At 47.8% G+C, this 18,988-nt stretch overlaps 1 protein-coding gene across 2 annotated transcripts in view; it reads right to left on the bottom strand.

The window, feature by feature from the left end:
- Positions 1–9,978: 9,978 nt before the first annotated feature.
- The window catches only part of CYGB (cytoglobin), a 46,552-nt gene continuing 37,542 nt past the window's right edge, over positions 9,979–18,988 (bottom strand). For both annotated transcript variants that reach the window (XM_019542660.1, XM_019542659.1), the window contains exon 4: positions 9,979–11,762. In XM_019542660.1, coding sequence (XP_019398205.1) covers positions 11,723–11,762 — 40 coding nt within the window. In that variant the 3' untranslated portion in view covers positions 9,979–11,722. The remainder of the gene's footprint in view (positions 11,763–18,988) is intronic.

The following is an 18,988-nucleotide window of genomic DNA, read 5'->3' on the forward strand; positions in this document are numbered from 1 at the left end:
ATGGGTGTTTGAAGGGACCTCAGGAGGTCACAACTAGTCCAACCCCCTGCTCAAAGCAGGACCAGTCCCAGCTATCTCATCCCAGCCAGGGCTTTGTCTAGCTGGGGCTTAAAAACCTCCAAGGATGGAGATTGCACCACCTCTCTGGGTAACCTGCTCCAGTGTTTAACTACCCTGCTAGTGAGAAAGTTTTTCCTAATATCTAACCTAAACTTCCCTTGCTGCAACTTGAAACAATTGTTCCTTGCTGTGTTGTCTGCCACCACTGAGAACAGTTTAGCTCCATCCTCTAGAAACCAACCTCCAGGTAGTTGAAGGCAACTATTAAATCCCCCCGTCTGTCTTCGCTTCTCCAAACTAAATAAGCCCAGTTCCCTCAGCCTCTCCTCGTAAGGCATGCGCTCCACTTTTCCTGGAGCATCCCAGTATGGCTGAATTGACAAGACAAGATATTTGGTAGGAGTCACAACTGCAGTATTGACCTCAGAATGGAGTGGGATGGATGTGACTGTAAATGAGAAAACATCTACAGCAGCATGTCTCAATCAGAGTGCCGTAGTACCCCGGGGACCCTTGAGATCCTTTCAAGGATGTCACAGGATGCTGTGCAATGTTAGCCCTGTTGGGTGTCCAAACAAGATTCACAAGATGAAGCTGGAGATTTCAAATAGGAATCCATAGTGTTCTGACCTGGTGTGGTCTTTCTGAGCTCCTTGCAACAGAAGAATTGTTCTATCATTTCTCTGTAGTCAACAAATGAGTAAAAACGAAGAGCTGGCATTTTCCAAAGGGTGTCTTGAGTCCAATAAGGGGTGCCTTGAGTCTAAAAAAGTTGATAAATACTGATCTACAGTATTAGAGTTACTTCTAGCTTTATTAGGTTTTCTATTTCCTCTTCTCATCCCATTAAAGCCATTTTTGCTATTTAAAAGAATATGGTTAGTTTATTTGGCTCTGAAGATAAAACCTTCAGCTCCATGCTGGATCCACTGCAAAAATGCAGAAGCTGCTTAAAAAAGTCCAGGAACAATACCTAACAAACTGGGACAGGGAGGGAAGAATGCTATATCCAATTACCTGGTTCCTCCAGGGATTTCGCTGCTGTTCCCATGTAGTATCAGTAACATTTTCCATAGCTGCAGTACTGCAGATCAAGGGAAGTGATTATTCCCCTCTGTTCAGCACTGGTGAAGCCACATCTGCAGTACTGTGTTCAGTTTTGCTTCCCCACTACAGAAAAGATGTGGACAAAATGGGGAGAGTCCAGTGAAGGGCAAGGAAAATGTTTTGGGGGCTGTGGCACATAAATCATGAGGAGGGTCTGAGGGAACTGGGCTTATTTAGGCTGAAGACAAGAAGACTCAGTGGGGATTTAATAGCAACTTTTGACTCCCCGAAAAGTGGTTACAAAGAGGATGGAGCTAAACTGTTCTCAGTTGTGACAGATAACAGAATAAGGATCAATGGTCTCAAGTTGCAGCCAGGGACGTTTAAGTTAGATATTACAAAAAACTTTCTCACTAGGAGAATAATAAAGCACTGGAACAGGTTACCCAAAGAAGTTATAAAATCGCCATCCTTGGAGATTTTTAAGACCTGAGTAGACAAAGCTTTGGCTGGGATGATCTAGTTGGGGCCGGTCCTGTTTTGGGCAGGGGGTTGGCCTCAGTGACCTCCTGAGGTCCCCTCCAACCCTCATTTTCTATGATTCGATGTTCCTGGTGTTAATACACATGGGATTCCTTCTAGTTTTGCCAGTGTTTCTCATCTCGTACAGCAGGGGGAAGCCTGAGATTACTTTGCTTTTTTCGTAGTCAGGTGGTCCGTGCTGTTTTCAGAGCTGAGCAGGACATCTGAGACCTACCTCTAAAGACTTATACATCAGCACTGCTATTGCTGCTGTAACACCTAGAAGCCCAGGCCATGAACCATGACTCCCCCATGCTGTAGATGCCTACCTAGATGGTCCATGGCAATGATGTCAGTTGCTATAAAAGTCCGTCTTACCCTCTTTTCACCAAAAATGCCCTGCCATCCCAAAGGACATAGGGGCAACCAGAGATGGAACCAGCCCCTGTCCAGGGTCTTCTCTACTTGGAAGCAGGCAGGCGTAGTACCTGGCGGTTCTCTCCAAAACAGACACAGCCCATCATCCTTCCCTGCTGGCTTCCAGGTGATAAGTGGACAGATCTCATCAATCCAGCCTCATCTGAGTGCAAGTCCCACCCTGAAACCTAGCTATTTCCTCTAGCTGCTCAACCTTTGCTAATAGATGGGTTTCTCATGGCACCCTAAAACTGGGAAACCTCTTGTTCACCTTGAACTCCTAGGGAAGGAAATTAGTATGGGAAGCTCCACTGAGAAGCCCCTGCCTTCATTGTTTGGGTTCAACGTGGAGCCCATTAGCCATATCATCCTTGATGAGCACCACATTGTTCATAAAACACCTCAGGGCCTTGGCAGGCAGGTCCTGCAGCATCCTGGAGCAGCATTTGGCTTTGCTACCCAGAGCTATCCCTCGGGAACAATAAGATTGCCCCCCCCCCCCCACTGGTTCTATGGCAATACAACGTTAACAATCATGTTGGCTGGTGGGGCCTTTTTTTGTTTTATTGCTTCCCCAAAGAATAAACAGTCACAAGGACTCTGGGATTATGTAGTTAAACAGGAAAAATTAAGGACTGGGAGGCAGCACGTTCCCTTTGGCACGCTCCCTTTGCAGGATGATCGTTTAGATTTCCGGATTTCTATTCCCATATAAAAGATTGCCCGGTGAGACAGCCAGGCTATAAATAGACTCCCCCAGGCCTGGACGTAGGAGGCTGCGCTGTCCCCACAGACCCAGTCATAAAACCTGGAGGCACGTTCTCAGGGTCAGGAGGAAGAAGGATATGGACTCAGAGGAGAAGCAAGGGGAGGGGGCTGCTTGTCTGAGAAGAAACCCTGGCCGGACTCCCTCCATCCCAGGCCAGTCAGAAGTGTATACTCTCAAGCTATAAATATGACAGCAGAAACAGCACATGCTTCCCATCATCTTGGATGGGAAACAGGGGAAATGTAAAATGCTGTAAGAAGGAGCTTGAAGGTCGAGTTTGGACTGGGTGGCCAAGGGAGTGGAAAGCCTTCTCCAAAACAGTTCCTCTTCCAAGACGCAGAGGGACCTATTTTTTCCTCAGGTGAAGGGTTTCTGCAGTCCAGGTGGTCTGGAAGCTGTCACGGTGCAAGGGAATCCCAGTGCGAGACTCCAAGCAGGTCCTGGGTGCCAGCATTGGCAGAGGCTGGAAGAACAGAGCGGGGAGCAGGCTGTGGCCTCAGACAGAGCAGGGGCTCCCTTCTGTTGCTCTGTCTCTCACCCTCTGGCTGCACTGGAAGCAGCACTGATGACTTCTGGTGGTCCCTGGTGGAAATGTCAAGTGGTGATGGGCTTGGGCCTGTCCAAGTTGGGTAAAAGTGGATATTAGGTGTTCTGTGGGGCTCTGGAAAGAGCTCAGAGGACTTCCCCCCAGGTGGAAATACCCTCCCAGTGCTCCCAGGAAACCCTGTTTTCTAACGAGTGTTGATTTCATGTGTTTGCATCATAAATTCATGTTGGAGCCCAACCCAGGAAGAGTCATTGTGTCGCAGTACTGCCCTGCACTCAGGCAACGTTTTGATACCATGGCCCACTGCTGCATTGCGACCTGGTGATGCACCGACCAAACGTGATAGTCTGTCAGAACATTTCTCCATTGCATCACAACCAGCCACCGTGTTATGGTGATGCAATGTTTACAGCTCGACGGGGATCAAGAGCATCCCACCAGTGAATTCACAAAGGCACAGAAGCAATGGCCTTTGAGAAGCTGCCTTCCTCCTGTCATTATTTATTTCACATTCCCAGCAACTACTTATGCAGAACCTGACCTTGTATGTACCAGACAGTGCAGCCAGCTGGCATCTCTTCCCAAATCCCTGGGATACCTCAGCCGGGGAGAACACACACATCCACATGTGTTCTGGGGTTAGGTACTGGTACGGCCCTGCTCTTGTAAGAGCGCTAGGGAAGAGAGTTCACACGATAGAGCGGTTGTTGACTTCATGGTCTCCTTGTACACAAGAGAGATCCTAGAGAACAGTGTTTCCTGTGGATTAGCCCCAGGAAGTTTTCCCACGTCAGCCAACCCTAGAAGAGCTACCCACAGGCTTTGGAGATGCTCCCTCTGTCCTGGTACTGAGCCAGTCTCTCAGATGTCTTATGTTCCAAGAGTGTTCCAGTCAGCAGAGCTCCAGACTACATTTCTTCGTAGCACAGTAGCTGAACAAGAGACCAAACATCGCTGTCACCCAGCCGGAGAGCCAAGCCAGCTCCACCAGAGATGGGGGGGGCCTATCTCTGCAGTTACAGAGCACAGGAGCTGCACTGTGGGTGCCCCTATGTCCCTGTGCAGGGAGATCCTATACCCAGCCCTCTGAAGCCATTCTTGCCACCGATCTGCCCCTAGTCTGCCTTGTAGATCTACAGACCTGGAGCTGGTCTTGCTAGGTGCCAGTTGACTCTCTGAGCCCTTTGCATTGATGGAGAAGGCTCAATATTCTCCTGCCCTGACAGAGAGGAGAAGGTCCAAAGCTACAATCCTGGACTGGAACGTGCTCCAGTCTTGAGGCCCCTTGATCAGTGTTGTGCAGGAACTCCAGCTCGCTTGCATGCACTTTTCGGCTTTTCTTTTCTACCCAGAGCATAAGAATTAGTTTGAAACATGTCTGGTTTTCCATACTGTGTGGAGGATTCAGAAGAGACCCAGGTGGTTGACACCACGTTGCAAAGAACAGATCCTCCATATCAACACCCCCAACTATACTGTCAATTTATTTTTTAACCACGAGCCATGCTGTGGCTTCCCCTGGTGTGAAGTGCAGAGGTGACAGCTCAAGATGTCTGAAGCTACCTGTGCATTACTATGTCCCACTGGTGTAAGAATTAGTGACCAGTTTCACAATGCTTGGAACATGCCAAGTACTAAGCACTAAGTGGGATGAAATCAGTGGAGCTACATTCTCTTACCCCCACTCTGAATTTGGCCCACAGGGTTGGAAAAAGCAAGATTGAGAGAGAGAGAGAGCGAGCAAGCAAGCCTGGGCTGGGAGAGGAAATTTGTGTAAATAACATGCACCGTACCTGCGCGCTTCGGCAGTTCATTTCCCTGCTGCCGTTCCTCAAATGAAAAATCTAATTTTGCCTGACAGATGGCTGTAGGTAAACATTGTAATCAAGGTGCTAATGAAAATGCTTAGTGGCACTCGGAGCTTTTTAGACATCAAAGTCAGACAAGCATGCACAGAAAGGCTGCGGACACTTTCTGGAATGCATAAATGGGTGCCCGAATCGCTGCCCTGCCGAGGAAGAGAGACAGTGATCAGCATCGTGCCTCTGAGATGATGGTGAGCAGAAGTCCCCAGTCAGTGGAAATTGCAGCATGGCGGGGATGGGACCATGTAATGAAGTCTGGCTCCGCTAAGAATGCATCTTCCACCTTGCTGCTATGGTCTGACACATTCCCAAGAGCATCTCCCCCCACATCAGCTTAAGGCTGGTGTTTGGTATCTAGCGTTTTCTTCTCTTTCCCTGCCTTCTGTTCACGATGGACCCGAGCTCTTCCCTTTCCATAGAGTAGACAGTTACTACTGAGATTCACATTGAACCGTCTGACCCAGGCTTGAAAGAGGTAGAACCCATGCAGCTGAGCCAGGCAGGCAGGGTGGTTCAATGTTTAAAGTGCTAGGCTGGCACTTGGGACACGCTGAGTTAAATCCAGGCTCTCTGTGACATTAGGTAATTCACTTAACCACTCTGTGCCTCAGTTTCCCCCCTGTACAATGGGAATAATAATATTGCCCTGCCTCATGGAGATGCTGTGAGGACAAACACATTAAAGGCTGGGAAATCCTCTGTGGGTGTGTCTACACATGCTATTAATGCACTTGAATGAACTCCAGCACAGTTTATTGCTCCTGGTCACTGCATTTACACGTGCACCCAGGACCACAGCACACTGAGCTGGGGCAGGGCCTGGGGATGCTCCCCCCTGCCTCAGCATGCTGCGGAGGGGCTGGCTAGGACACAAGGGCGCTCTGGTGCAGGGCTAGCCAGCAGGCAGCCCTGTACTGAAGCACCCTCATGTCCCAGCCAGCTCTGTCAACAGCTACACATGCATTGCAGTGCACTAAATAGCACCACCACAGGGTAGTACTTGTGTATATAAGTACTAACCTATGGCAGCGTTTTTTAGTTTACTGTGGCCTAATAGGGCCACATGTGTAGACCCTGAAGCTTTACTGTGGAACTGAACAGACAACTCTGCAGTCAATGTCTCGTGTAGATGTGCCCTGTGGCTCCTGTGCTGGGGACCAAGTAAACACCATAGAATTTGTCATTGCCTACAAGGAGGAGGTCCCTCAGAGTCAGTGGACTCATAACCAAGAGCAGGATCTGGGTTATGTTCTGAATTTAGACCAATGAGCAAATTTAACCCTGTAATACACAGGTGAAGTTTCCATCAACGTGCCGGGCCCAGGTCTGTACTGACTTAGTGCAGTAACGTACTCAGTGGGCTTTGAAGACGCACAACCAGGGCTGACTTGGAAGCTAGTGGGATTGCTGAGAGAGGGCTGCATCATGCCTCCAGGGCAAATTCCTTGCTTGGCTTTGGGTCAACTTTCGATTCAGCCAGAGGATAAATCAATATTAGAATTGGAGTAAAGGTTCCAATAGCCATGTTTGTGCCAGGAAGATGTGCCATGCTGGAAAGTGTGTCGGCTTGCACAGTGTAACAAATGTGACAGTAAATGTGATTCTCTCCGTATTGTGGGCATGGACAAAAGTGTTTTAAAATGTGTCAGCTGGTTAGGATTACTTTAGGTCTGAGGGCCACCAGCTAAACTGTTTGTAATCCCAACTCACCCTTCTCTACACTCAAACATCATGGCAGTTAGCTGTGGGCTGGGTCTTCCAGTGGGTCACAGATGATCTTTGTATCGTGTTTGGTTCTGGTTGGCAAATCCACCCAGGGCCCTTGACTAGCTGTCATATTCTGGACCTCAGCCCTCCAATCCAGCTGAAGACTCTTATTACTTCACCATCCTGCCCTGCTATGGATTACCAACCTACCTTAACACCATCCTGCTCTTTCAGTATTGGCACGAAGGGAGGGCTAGGGCTGCACTGCACAGTGTCATGAAAAGAAGCCCATGTTGTAAATGACATGAGCAAAGGGGAGGTCAAGATTCAGTGTGGGATGGCCGTGAAAGAAGAAGACGTACGGGGAGGTCTATAGGAGCGTGTTGAGGAAAATACTGAGATTCATAGACGTTAAGGCTGAAAGGGACCTCAGAAGATCATCGAGTCCAGCCCCCTGCCCCAGGGCAGGAAGTCAGCGGGGGTCATAGGATCCCAGCAAGATGAGCATCCAAATGTCTCTTGAAGGCGTTCAAAGTAGGTGCTTGAACCACCTGGGTCGGCAGACTATTCCAGACCTTGGGGGCTCGGACAGTAAAGAAATTCTTCCTTATGTCCAGCCAGAAACAGTCATGGAGGAGTTTGTGACTGTTGAACCTTGTCATCCCTTCTGGGGACCATTTGCAGGGGGGTAAAGTGACAGAGTCTCTGACCTATATCAAGAGGCTTCCAAAATGAAAACTATGAGGTGGGGCAGAGCTAAGCTGCATTTAAATGCTGGATGCTGCAAGTGAGAGAGGAACAGTGGAAAAACACCCTGGCCAGACCCAGTTCACTCTCCCTTTCAACGTCCACTTGGTGCCATGGTGTGATGCAGGGTACAGGCCAGGTGAGCCTGTGGTCTGACCCAGTGAATGGCAGTTCTCGTGTTCTTATGATTGTCATAAATAATTAGGGCCACTCAGAGAACAAGAGGGGGAAACAATGAACCGTGTTCATTTTTTAAAAATCCTGGAATGTTTTTCTTTTGTTCGTTCTTTTTTTCCTTCAAAATACACATGTCAGAATTCATCAAATTTTCCCTGGTTCTGTAAATTGTTAAAAGGGAAATCACTGGTGAAAATGCCATTGACTTTTTTGCGCTCAGTCTTTTGGTCAAATTATGACATGTTCCACTGATCTTTCAAGGCTTGAAAATGTTGGACCTGCTGCAGTAACAATGATGGAAATGTGTGGGGACATCCTCAAGCTGGGCAGCTTCTGAATTCCCCCCTGCCTTTGGCTTGTGCTCTTGTTTGAAGCAATGTGACCGGAGATGGCCAGGCCAGAGGAGCAGCGTGATGAGCACCTTAGAGCTCAGAGGAGTCTGAATGCATCTCTAGATACCTTCTGCTCTGGGCTGGTTTCTCTTTTTCCCTTCTTTCTCGGCAGAAGTTGGTGCCCGTGAGCTGGGCACTCCCAATGGAAGGCACTTGCATGTGGGCAGCCGGCTGCGGGAAGAAGGGCTTCATTCACGTGCCTCCTTATGTTGCTGGCTTGCTTTTTATCCCTATCCTCAGCGCTGTGCTCTCCTGACAGCCAATTCTCCAGTGAGAGGAGAGGGGGCAGCGGCAGCACTGAAAGAGGTCAGCCTAGGATTAATTACCTTTTTGGCACTTTGCAGCAACACAGTGTTGACAGGAAAGCGGCAAAGTGGTTTCCCCTTAGCCTGGCACCTCAGAAAAGGCATTTGTGATGAGGTAACAGGAGGAATAGAAACACTGCATAGAGTAACCCAGGTTTCTGCAATGGTTGCTGTTACCTAGGCTAACCTAGTCTGGCTCAGTAGTAACAGGTGCTGTTTATCACTCCTGGCTTCGGTGTTCATCTGAGTAAAGAGGATGTGCCAGTCATTTTCTCATTCTCTCTGAGAGAGGCTGGCACATCATGAAAGACATCCTGGCTCCCTGATGAGCTGGCTGGCATGTCTGTGTGTCCTCTGCCCTTTGCTAGATGGACTCAGAGCTCTATGTTAGGTACCTGTACTGTTAGGAGCTAATGGAGAGCCTCACAGGAGGTCTGGGCTCAAGTGGCAGGGGACAGGTTGGATTCCTACAGGGCAGCTTTGTAGTCTCTAATCTGCACCAATTAGGGCAGGATGTGCTAATTAGCAAGGGGATAACAATAAGTAAGGCTTTGGGCTTCTAAAACATAGCTCCTTAAAGTAGAAGACCCCTTTGCAAGACCCCAGCTCTTCCTCCCAGCAAGACCTTGAAGACGTTGCTCCCACCTCTCACTGGATCCTTGAGATCCAAGGGGCTCCCTGGATGGGTGAGTGCAGCTTGGCTTTGCCTACCGACTCTGCGTTACACCGAGCACTGTCAGTGCATCCTGCTCACTCTCCTGGCCTTAGCTCAGCCCTGCTTGTCTCCTCCTTCCCACAGTCCCTCTGACTGCTGGTGGCTCCTGTTCTTTTAATATATGAGTCTCAGTGTTGCTAACTTCTGCGATGCTATTATGCATCTTGTGACACTGGGTGTTCATTTGAAAGCTGCAGCTCCTGGCATCACATTTTGGCAAAAGGATCTCTGCTTTTATTTTAATAAAAGACTTGAGCTCTGGGGGCTTTGAAGAAGAACTTAAAAATGTGACTTCCTAAGGCCCAGAAATGCCAGACTGAAAATAGAAAGGACCTGGCATTTATGACTTTTTAAACAAATGTCAAGATTTTGAAGCTAATCTCATGCTTTTTTTTTTTTTTTTTGAGGGTCCAACTTCGCATTTTTAGACGCTTGGCTTTGGCAATACTGAATTCTGCATTGTGTCGAGCTTCAATAGACACATGAGGGTGACAGTTGATACCAAGGGACAAATGCAGAAAGATTAAATAAAACCACAAGACAGCACGTCGGCAATGTGCACTGATCATACACAGAGGACAGTTACAGCAGGGCTTAGCAGTTGTAGGAGAGTGAAAAAGAGGGAATTAGAGGAGAATGATAATCAGAACAGAGCGTAATACATATTCATAAACCACAAATCTTTTCTGCTTTTAAAAGACACTGTTGAATCATAGGTACACTTACCATTTATTTTTTTGCAACCCCACAGTTGTGCATGGTGACAGACAAATCAAATGACAGATCAGTTCCTGCCTGGAGAGTTTTAGGTAAGGGTTGGAAGGATTATATTTGGATCAGTAGGTAGTGTGGTATCAGTAGCTATCAGATTATATTACCATATTTTTGCACATACAACACACTTCCCCCCCACAAAAAAATCAGCTGCTGGATGTCATAGTGTGCATTTTATGTGAGAAATACAGTAAGAACAATTTCTGCTAGTTACAGGCAAAAGTGGAAGTAAAATCTGCACCTGCCTCAAGGATCAGAACAACGAGCAGACCCTGCTCCCTAGCTGCTGTGACTCAGTTACTTACTGCAAGCAAATAGCTGTTTTTCTTCATTCTGCCTTTCAAAAACAAGGCATGTATTATATTCCAAGCAGCGTGGTATATGAGGGGATATGGTACTTATTTTCTGTGCCTTGCATCTTCCAGTATCTGAGAACCTCTAGTGACAGTAGGTATTTTGTTTTCAGATTTAGCACAACTTGTTGCAGAGGAGAAGTGCCCACTCTGCTCTGCCACTAGGACTGTACATTTTTTACTTCTTGTTTTGCTGTTTCCCTCTAACCTAAAATAAAATCTATTGACCTGGAAGTATTTAGCTGGTTTCTGTGTCTGAGTCAGTCTTTTCCTTTACTAAAAACAACAGCAAGAGAGAAAATATATATTCATTGACATTTACAAAGAAAGTAAATATTGCTTAAAAACAATAACTGTGTATACTCATAAAAACCTATACTATTCATTGTTTTAAAGTACATTAATTTTACAGAACATTTTCATTTTATTTTAGTGTCTGTTTTGAAGGCCATCTTAGAAGATAAAGACATTCATTTTTTGTATAAATGACAATTAGTGTCTGAGGGGTCTTTTATTTCCTGTCAAAGCAAGCAATTTAGGCAATCATTTAAAAAAACCACACACACATTAGAAATAAACATTGATATTTCTCATTAAAGTTTGTCAAAGATAAAATATAAAATCCTTCTCAGCTTCATCATATTTGTCGTTTTTCATAATGACAATTACAAAATGAAAACTAAGTGCAGTCTGGACTCATCAGTATCAAATTGACATAATTCAAATGAGGGGTAGGTCTATGATCCAATGTTTCACATGGATGTTACTGTGAATGGATTGCCCATATACAACCCTAGTCCTGATCCTGAAAACACTGGTGCTTGAGATTCACCTTTTGCATGTGCAAATAAGTAGGGGGATGAAGTTACCTTCATGTGTAAGTATGTGGAGCCCTGGACCCTTGCGCTCTGTGGGAGTGGAATATCTTGTTACAGGAAATCAGTGTTATTACTGGATTGCACCTTGCAGGACTAAGTAGAATTTAAATTCCCTGAAGCTATGACAAGTATCAGGAGCTCGGATGATCTTGTTCCGTTTAATGCTCCTACCAGGAAATGAAACAGCCTGTTTGTCCCAGTCTCGGTGTAAGTGATTTGAAACTGAGTCTCTGCAGGCATGGGGAGGGGAGCTGGTGTACATGAGATATCCTGTAAAGTTGTTAGTCTGGTTATAAGAATCCCCCAAGCCCTCCCAGCTTCTAATATGCATATACAGAATAATTCCTGGAAACGAGAGTGAAGCCATTTTCTTGGGTGCTGTTATGGTTCAATGCGCATTGCTCTTCGTTGGACGGCAGCGGGTCAAGTTGGCTGTAGAGGGTTCTGTCACTTTGCTGCTGCTGTCACTACTTTCACCAGGGGGCTCCTGAGAAAACAGAGGATGAGTCTGGCTAGTTTCTTTCTCCCTGAAAATTGTCCGTAACTCCCATCCCAACCAGGGAACGGTCCACCCATTAGTATATCTGTGTGGATTAGCAGATCAGCATCGATCAACTCTGCTTCTCTTCTGCCTACAAGAGAGGACCTGCCACAAGAAGGAGCCCAAGAGCAGCACTACTCCAACATAAGGTCCATAGTTATCCCTAGTCTATGCTCAGGCCAAGCAAGACTTGCTTTGGAGTGATTTACCCTAGCTGTTGAATAGACGACGGGCATAGAGACACCTGAGCTTTATTGTTGTGGTTCATCAGAAGAGGTACAAAGCTGGGATCTGGTGCTGTCAGTCATAGGGGCTTGGAAAGCATCCTGCTAGAATATACCCAACATGATCCCCTGGGGCCAACCTCTGCTGAAGCCCAGTTTGGACCACTGCAGTCTGAAACACCCAAAATTAGTCCCTGCTTTGGAAAAATGTGGTTGCACGTGGCTTTCCCAAGGTCTCACTGCTGGTCAGTGGCAGAGTGAGGAATGGGGACCAGAAATCCACTGGACATTTTACTAAAAGCAAGTCAGTCATATCCGAGCTGCTAACATCTTCTCTGGGTTTCAAAAGCTGAGGGTTTTTTGCTGTGGATTTGCATTTGTGCCATCTGTGACACACATGAAGCCCCTGGTTGTCCATAAGCATGAAGGAATACTATGCTTGATCCTTCGCAGAGCAGGGGGATTCATGAGATGACCCCTTGGGGTCCCTTCCAACTCTACCGCTCCATGATCTGTGGACCGGAGGCTGAATTCTGCTCAGCGCTTTATCAGCATCCATCTGGAATAACTCTACCGACTTCAGCACAGGCACGCCAACTTCGCAGCCCTGCAAGTAGCATTCAGCATCCAGACTACACAAAGCATGATCTGTTCAAACTGACAGAGCTGCAAAAACCAGCCCATAGGATGGCCTGTTTGCTTCTTGGTACTTTAGTGAAGGCATGTGGGCCTGACGGATTTTGGATGAGCCTGACTGCACTCTTTGAATATGGCTTTAATGGGAGCAGGGATCACAGCTGATCAATAGAAGCTGCAGGCTGGGGATTATAGTATATTTAGAGCCTCCCTTGTGGGACCCCTGGCTGGATCGCTGCGCAGGGGAGGGGTAGATGTGGAATTTTCCACACTCTGGAAAGCAGCAGACGGACGCGGTGCTGGTTCCCTTCCCATGGTGAGAGGGAGCAAGGAGTCGCCCCCCAAAGAGCCTTCTCCCCTTCCTCTTCCCCTTCCCCATCTCACTGGGCTTGTCTCCCTTCTCCGCCATTATCTTTCGAAAGTGCTGGAAGAGGAGGGAAACCTGGCTGGGAATAAGCCCTGAAGCATTTTTCAATTTCAGATGTGTATTTTTCTCCCTATTATTTAATCTTGCGGCTGCCAAACTCCAGAGGATTAATGGCAGTCCGGGCTGACAGAGTTTACATTAAACACTGCTCAGATAAACCATATCTCCCAGTGCTGAGGAAGAAGAGACAGGGATTGGGAAAGGAAGGACTGGACTCCTGGTTAGTATCAGGCCCAGGAAGCGTGGGGTTTTTTTTTTCCTTCTTGTTTTTTTACTTTCCAGAATCTGTAATTTATAGCAAAGATCCACGAGGGGACTAAAGAAATAGGGCCAAATTCGCAGTTGCTGTAAGTAAGGCAATGCAGTTTCTTTGGAGTTTACCCCAGCAAGAAGAGTAGGAATTCACCAAAACATTGTAGAGATGTTCTGGCATGGGGCCTGTAAAAGTATGGGCCTAGAGAGTAGAAAGATAAGCTGTAGGAGAAAGAGCCCACTTTGTTCTGTGCATATACAGCACCCAGCACAGTGAGGTGGACTCCTTAACACTCCCACGGGGCCAATAAAGGAGAAGAAAAAGAGGGAAAAATCCTTTGAGGTTGCAAAAATCATTCAGGACTGATCTACCTACCTACTCTTCTACTTTTCCTCCCACACTTGCCCACCTCCCTGGCTTATGACCATAGGTAGGTTATGTGCACCTGCAGGGGTGGAGGGGGAGGACATTTACCCACTGACTCTTGGGTGTTGCTGTCAGGGACACCAATTGCGTAGCGTTGCAGAGGGGCCTGGAACTGTTTTGATTAGAAATGGAGGGCAAGGGTTGGGGGTGGAGGGGGAGGCGAAGGGCAGGAGCACATTGCCTTGGCAGTTGCCTGTGCGGGTCTTGCATTGGAACGGCCTGAGCGGGGGCGCGGGTCAGGTTGAGGGATGTGGGGGCTCAGAGCTTCGTTCTGTGTGTTGCTGAAACTGGACTTTTCCATTTGGTTTCTCCTTGAGGGCAGGGATGGGGGGCGGGAGGGATGGGATTCAGAAGTTCTCCTTGGAGTTTTGGAAGCAAAAGCTGCTCTCTGTGTGAGATGAATTATTGAGTGTTTGTGCACTTCATAATATATTTATATGTTCTCCAGAGCCTGTCTCAGCTTGCGCTATACTCTTGCTTCAGTGCCATTTGGGTGGGAGATTTGGGTGGCTGTGCTGGGAAGCCCAGTTCTTGCCTTAAAAGTGCAAAAGAAGAAGGTTACATTAATAATGAATAGGCTAAGATGTAATGCAAACCTGTTAGGGCAGATGGCTTGGACAGAAAACTGGACCTCATTTGCTGCCTAACTGTTCCTGACAGCGAGCTCGGGTTTGGGACATACAACACAACTCATGTTCACTTGGAAGCTGCCTGACAGCAAACCCATTGGAGCATCCTAAACTTAAGAGTTTAGCTCCAGCTTTAGTGTCCCACACACGAGGGAAGGGGGATGTGACAGGGGATGGAGCAGCACAGGGGGCACATCTACATGTGCAATGATGGTGCCTGAATAAACCATGGAGTTTATTGCTTTGGCGCTAAAGCTCTCAGGTGCACCATTTGAACATGTGCCTGGGAGCAATTCACTCCAGAGCAATAAGCTCCACAATTTATTGAGGTGCAGCACGTGGAGCTGAGTCAGAGCAGCCCCAGCTGGCAGGGGGTCCCAGGCCCTGGGCTGCTCCCCCTGCCTCAGTGTGCTGAAGAGGGGCTGGCTGGGGTGTGAAGGTGCTTCAGTGTGGGGCTACCCAGCAGGCAACCCCTACACTGAAGCACCCTCATGCCCCAACCAGCTGGGCAATGCCTTCATATGTGCTGCTGCACAATTTTTTACTGTGTGGCAGGATAGTACTTTGGGCTGCAGGATGCCTAAATTAATCTACTCCAGCCTATAGGGATGCATGTGTAGACACAAGACGTTTGTTGTGCAGTTAGTTAGTCAACTGGGCAGGGCAGTAATCGTCATGTTTCGACGTGCACAGGGAGAATGAAAGAGACTGGCAGAAAAGAAGAGAGATGGGGAAGTACGATAAGTACACACAACTTCAGCTTAGCAGTAAGCACCTACGCTATGCGGGCACCCGCTTACACCTGACTGGAAGGGAGGTTGGTATGTCCCTTCCTCCCTGTGATACAGCACAAAGTCTTGAGGAAAAAACCCAGGGGAGAAGCTAGTGTAAATTGTCACACCTCTATGGATGCAGCAGTCACAATCCCCATCCACTGAAGATCAGCCCCGTTGTGGCAATAGGTGCTTAGTGGCTAGTGAAACCACCCAGAAGGAAATGTGGGTTGAAACTGGAAGAGGAAAGGCAATGGCAAAGCCTGATCGGTTTGGTGAGCATTAGGAGACCTTCCCCCAAATTCCCCCCATAATGACAAGCCCAAGTCCCCGAAAAAAGGATTCTTCCGTATGTTTGTCAGTCGACGGGACTTGTGCTCCTAAGTCACTCAGGTGCTTTTGAAAATCACCCCCTACCCATACGTGATGCAGTAGATGGGGTGGCAATCTGGGTGGGAGGAGACTAGGGAGAGTATTTGTAGCGGTGATTTCTGTTGGGACCTGCAGCTTGCACGAAGGACTGACTGGCAAAGCCTTGGACTCCATGGACATGGCCTTTTGCATGTAATTACTATAAAAATAGCCAGTGGATTGTGACTGCTGGTAGAGAAATACTGGGCAGCTGGGCCAGAGCATGCCTCAAGGTGAAAAGAAATGGTGTAAAGGTTAAGGAAAAATGCCCCCATAAGTGTCACTGTTGCATGGCACAGGAAGAAGGGAGGCAAAGCCCTGTGCTGACGGGACTGCACGAGGCAGAGAACCACCATCCCCAGTGCAAGGACTCAGCACTGCTTTCCTGGCATGCAACACCCATGCTTTATCAGGGACTTGCAAAAAAAGTCTGTTGCTTGCCAGTGCCTTTAATAAGAATGCATCTGATGTGTTTCCCACCCCAAGTGCTTTCCAAATGAGGGTCTGGTTCAGACTATAAGATCTCTAGGACCATTTCTTAATATTTATTTGCCTGCTACATAACAAAAAGGAACCCTGATCTCACTGGAAGCTTTTGGGTGCTATGTCACTAATAACAATACCAATAATAATAATTCTATCTTACATAGAGAAGAACTTTCTGATCCAAATCTCTCCTTTCTCCCTCTTTCTTACTGTCTTATTGCTTAGTCTCTTCTCTGTCTCATTTCCTTTCATGCAGAAAATGTTTCCCTCTGTGGTCTTCCTCCTCTGATCTGGAGCAATTCTTTCCACTCTTTTCTTATTTTTACTATTCTTTCTCTGATGGGAGAGTTTGGGGACACTAGGACCCAGGCAGTGTGCAGGGGCTCAGGGATGGAGGCCGACTACCTTTTGAGACTATTTCTGCACCAAACTCATAAGTATTCATAATTCATTGGAATTGAATTTTTTGGCTCACTGAGCTGTTTGCAGATATTAGGCATGGAACTTGGAAGTAACCCTGGCAGCTCCGATTTGAGCGGCTTGTGGCCTGCCTCTCAGTGCACCATACAGTTAGGAGGCTCTGTGGCTCTACTAGCCCCAAGAGAGGCAGGATGGAGGGTTCTGTGCCTTAAGCTGCAGAGCTAAATTCCCAGCTTTCTCTGTCTTTCCAGCCTGTAAAAGCCACTGAAGGAGTTTTACTGCTGGATCCCTTTCTGATTCCTCATGGGCAAGTTATGCCTAAGACCAAAACGCCCTATTTTATGATACTTTGGAAATAAAATATGTAATCCTTGATCCTACGAATTCTAGTGCAATGCACAGCCAGAAGCATAAAGGTGTTGCTTGCCAGTGGTAGCGGTGGGGTTCAAAGGAAACATGAGTCTGGAAGCTCCCACATGCCCTTTTTCATAGGGTTCACCCTATCACGGGGCTGCTGCTGCCATAGTTTGTACACTTAGTGAGGACAGGAGGGCCCCATACTGAAGACATGGGGTATGACTACAGCACCTCCCAAATGATGGACCCAAGCTGGTAGACCCTTCTCCTGTTGGCACCGCTGCATCCAGACTAGGGCTTTGGCTAGAATAGCTAAACTGTCAAGAGCGTGTGATCTTTTCATTCGAGCAGGGTACAGAGAGACGCACAGAGCCATGGGAGGAGTAGGTGGAGGGCTGGAAGTGTGACTTCTAGCTTCCAAAGGGGGCATTGACTTCACCTACAGGGCAGCAGTACCATGGCAGCCACATTCTCCTAAGCTGCCCCATGCTGCTCTCCACCCTTTGACTTTGAACTCAGACTCCAGCACTGCACCCTGGTAGAGTCAAGCTAAGAGGACAAATGGGACAAGTGTTGGACACTAGGCAGAGACCATTAAGCGGGGCTTAATGCATCACATAGCGAAGGGGAACCTGGTTAAAAGCGCCCTCAAGACAAGAAGGTCCAAGCCATAGGGCCCTTGCCTTGCTCAAGGAGCAAAGGAGTTTGGAGATGCAGTACTAGTTGGGAACAATCTTTCAAGGCAGCCTCTCTCTCCACCTCTAGCCCCTATGGGTTTAGCAGGGTGGGACTTTACTGAAGGAGCGAACACTGGAGCATAACTAGTCAACCACAGAGCAAGAGTAACGACCTATGGCAAAGCTCCTTCCTCCTCAGCAGCCCCATGTGCTATGTCACACTTCCCCCACCCCACTCTTCATCTGACCCCAGTTTTCAGGGCATCATAGGTTTGTGACTGGAAACCCTAATGGGGAGGCCTGACTCAACGTTGTTACCCCAGCTCACAGTGGCTGTATGGCCGCTGGGTGACACCACGTTATAGGGTTGGCTGATCCTTCCCATGACAGCGCAGAGCACTAACCTTGCCATGGCTTCCCATGCTCCTATTGACCTTTGCATCTTTTGCTTGGTTTCAGATTTTCCACCCATTTTGTTTCTAAGGGAATTTAACACTCCCTCAGATTCCTCACCCTGGAGATGCAATTCAGATACAGTCACAGCATTTGTTTCCTCTCCCACAAGCAGCCTCTAGTCCTTACACTGGTGGAAGCCCCTACACCCATGAGTGGGCTTGCCCACTAACATCTGAGGCCTTGTGGCTGGCCTCCCTTCTAGGACTATGGTTCTGGAGGGGGCTGATGTGCTTGGCTGACATTGGGCAGGCAGTGGGATCTGGCAGATGAAGTCAAAGGAATTTTGTGTACTATTGATCCTTGATTTGCTGCGTGGCCCAGAGCTGGTCCTTTTGCCCCCGTGGGGATGGTGTGGCCTTTATTATCTCCTCACAGGAGCATCAAGGACTTGTTAATGCTGGCAAGACATGGAAGTCCATATCGATATTGTCCATGCATAGATAATAGACTAAGGGCAGCCGTGGAGAACCCTTGTCAGGGCAATGACCTTCACTCACTACTGATCCTGGCTAGATTCAGACTGGCAGCCAGGAAGACAGTGACTTTATATCCCCAGCACCATCTCCCTCAAGCCTTCCAGGCATCTCACTCCCATTACAGAGGCCAATGTCACACATCTGGACCTTAGCATCCCCAGAGCTTTTGATGGTAATTAGCTTCCTCCACTCGGCTAGAAGCATATACAGGAAGTGGTGGAGACTCCAAGGGCTGTTTATTAATTATGTTAATGGCACTGAGAAAGAATCTCCTCCCAGCCTCCTTACGTTTTGGGTTACCTGGTCCCAGGCTCTTCCCTCACTCATGTGCCTATCAACCTGGTTGCTAGGCAACCATCTGGTTGCCTAGGGAATTCCAAAAGGAGGGGGAGCTCTCGCTTTCTTTGTTTAAGAGTTTCCCACCCTTGTAGGTCATGTGACTAGTTCTTTCTCCTGGTCAGTGGTGTGTCATTGGGAAGCACCGGTCAGCAGCCAATGGGACTGCTTCTGGTGGGAACTTA

This window comes from Crocodylus porosus, unplaced genomic scaffold, assembly GCF_001723895.1.
Source record: "Crocodylus porosus isolate Cpor-Errol unplaced genomic scaffold, CroPor_comp1, whole genome shotgun sequence".
Taxonomy (NCBI): Eukaryota; Metazoa; Chordata; order Crocodylia; family Crocodylidae; genus Crocodylus; species Crocodylus porosus.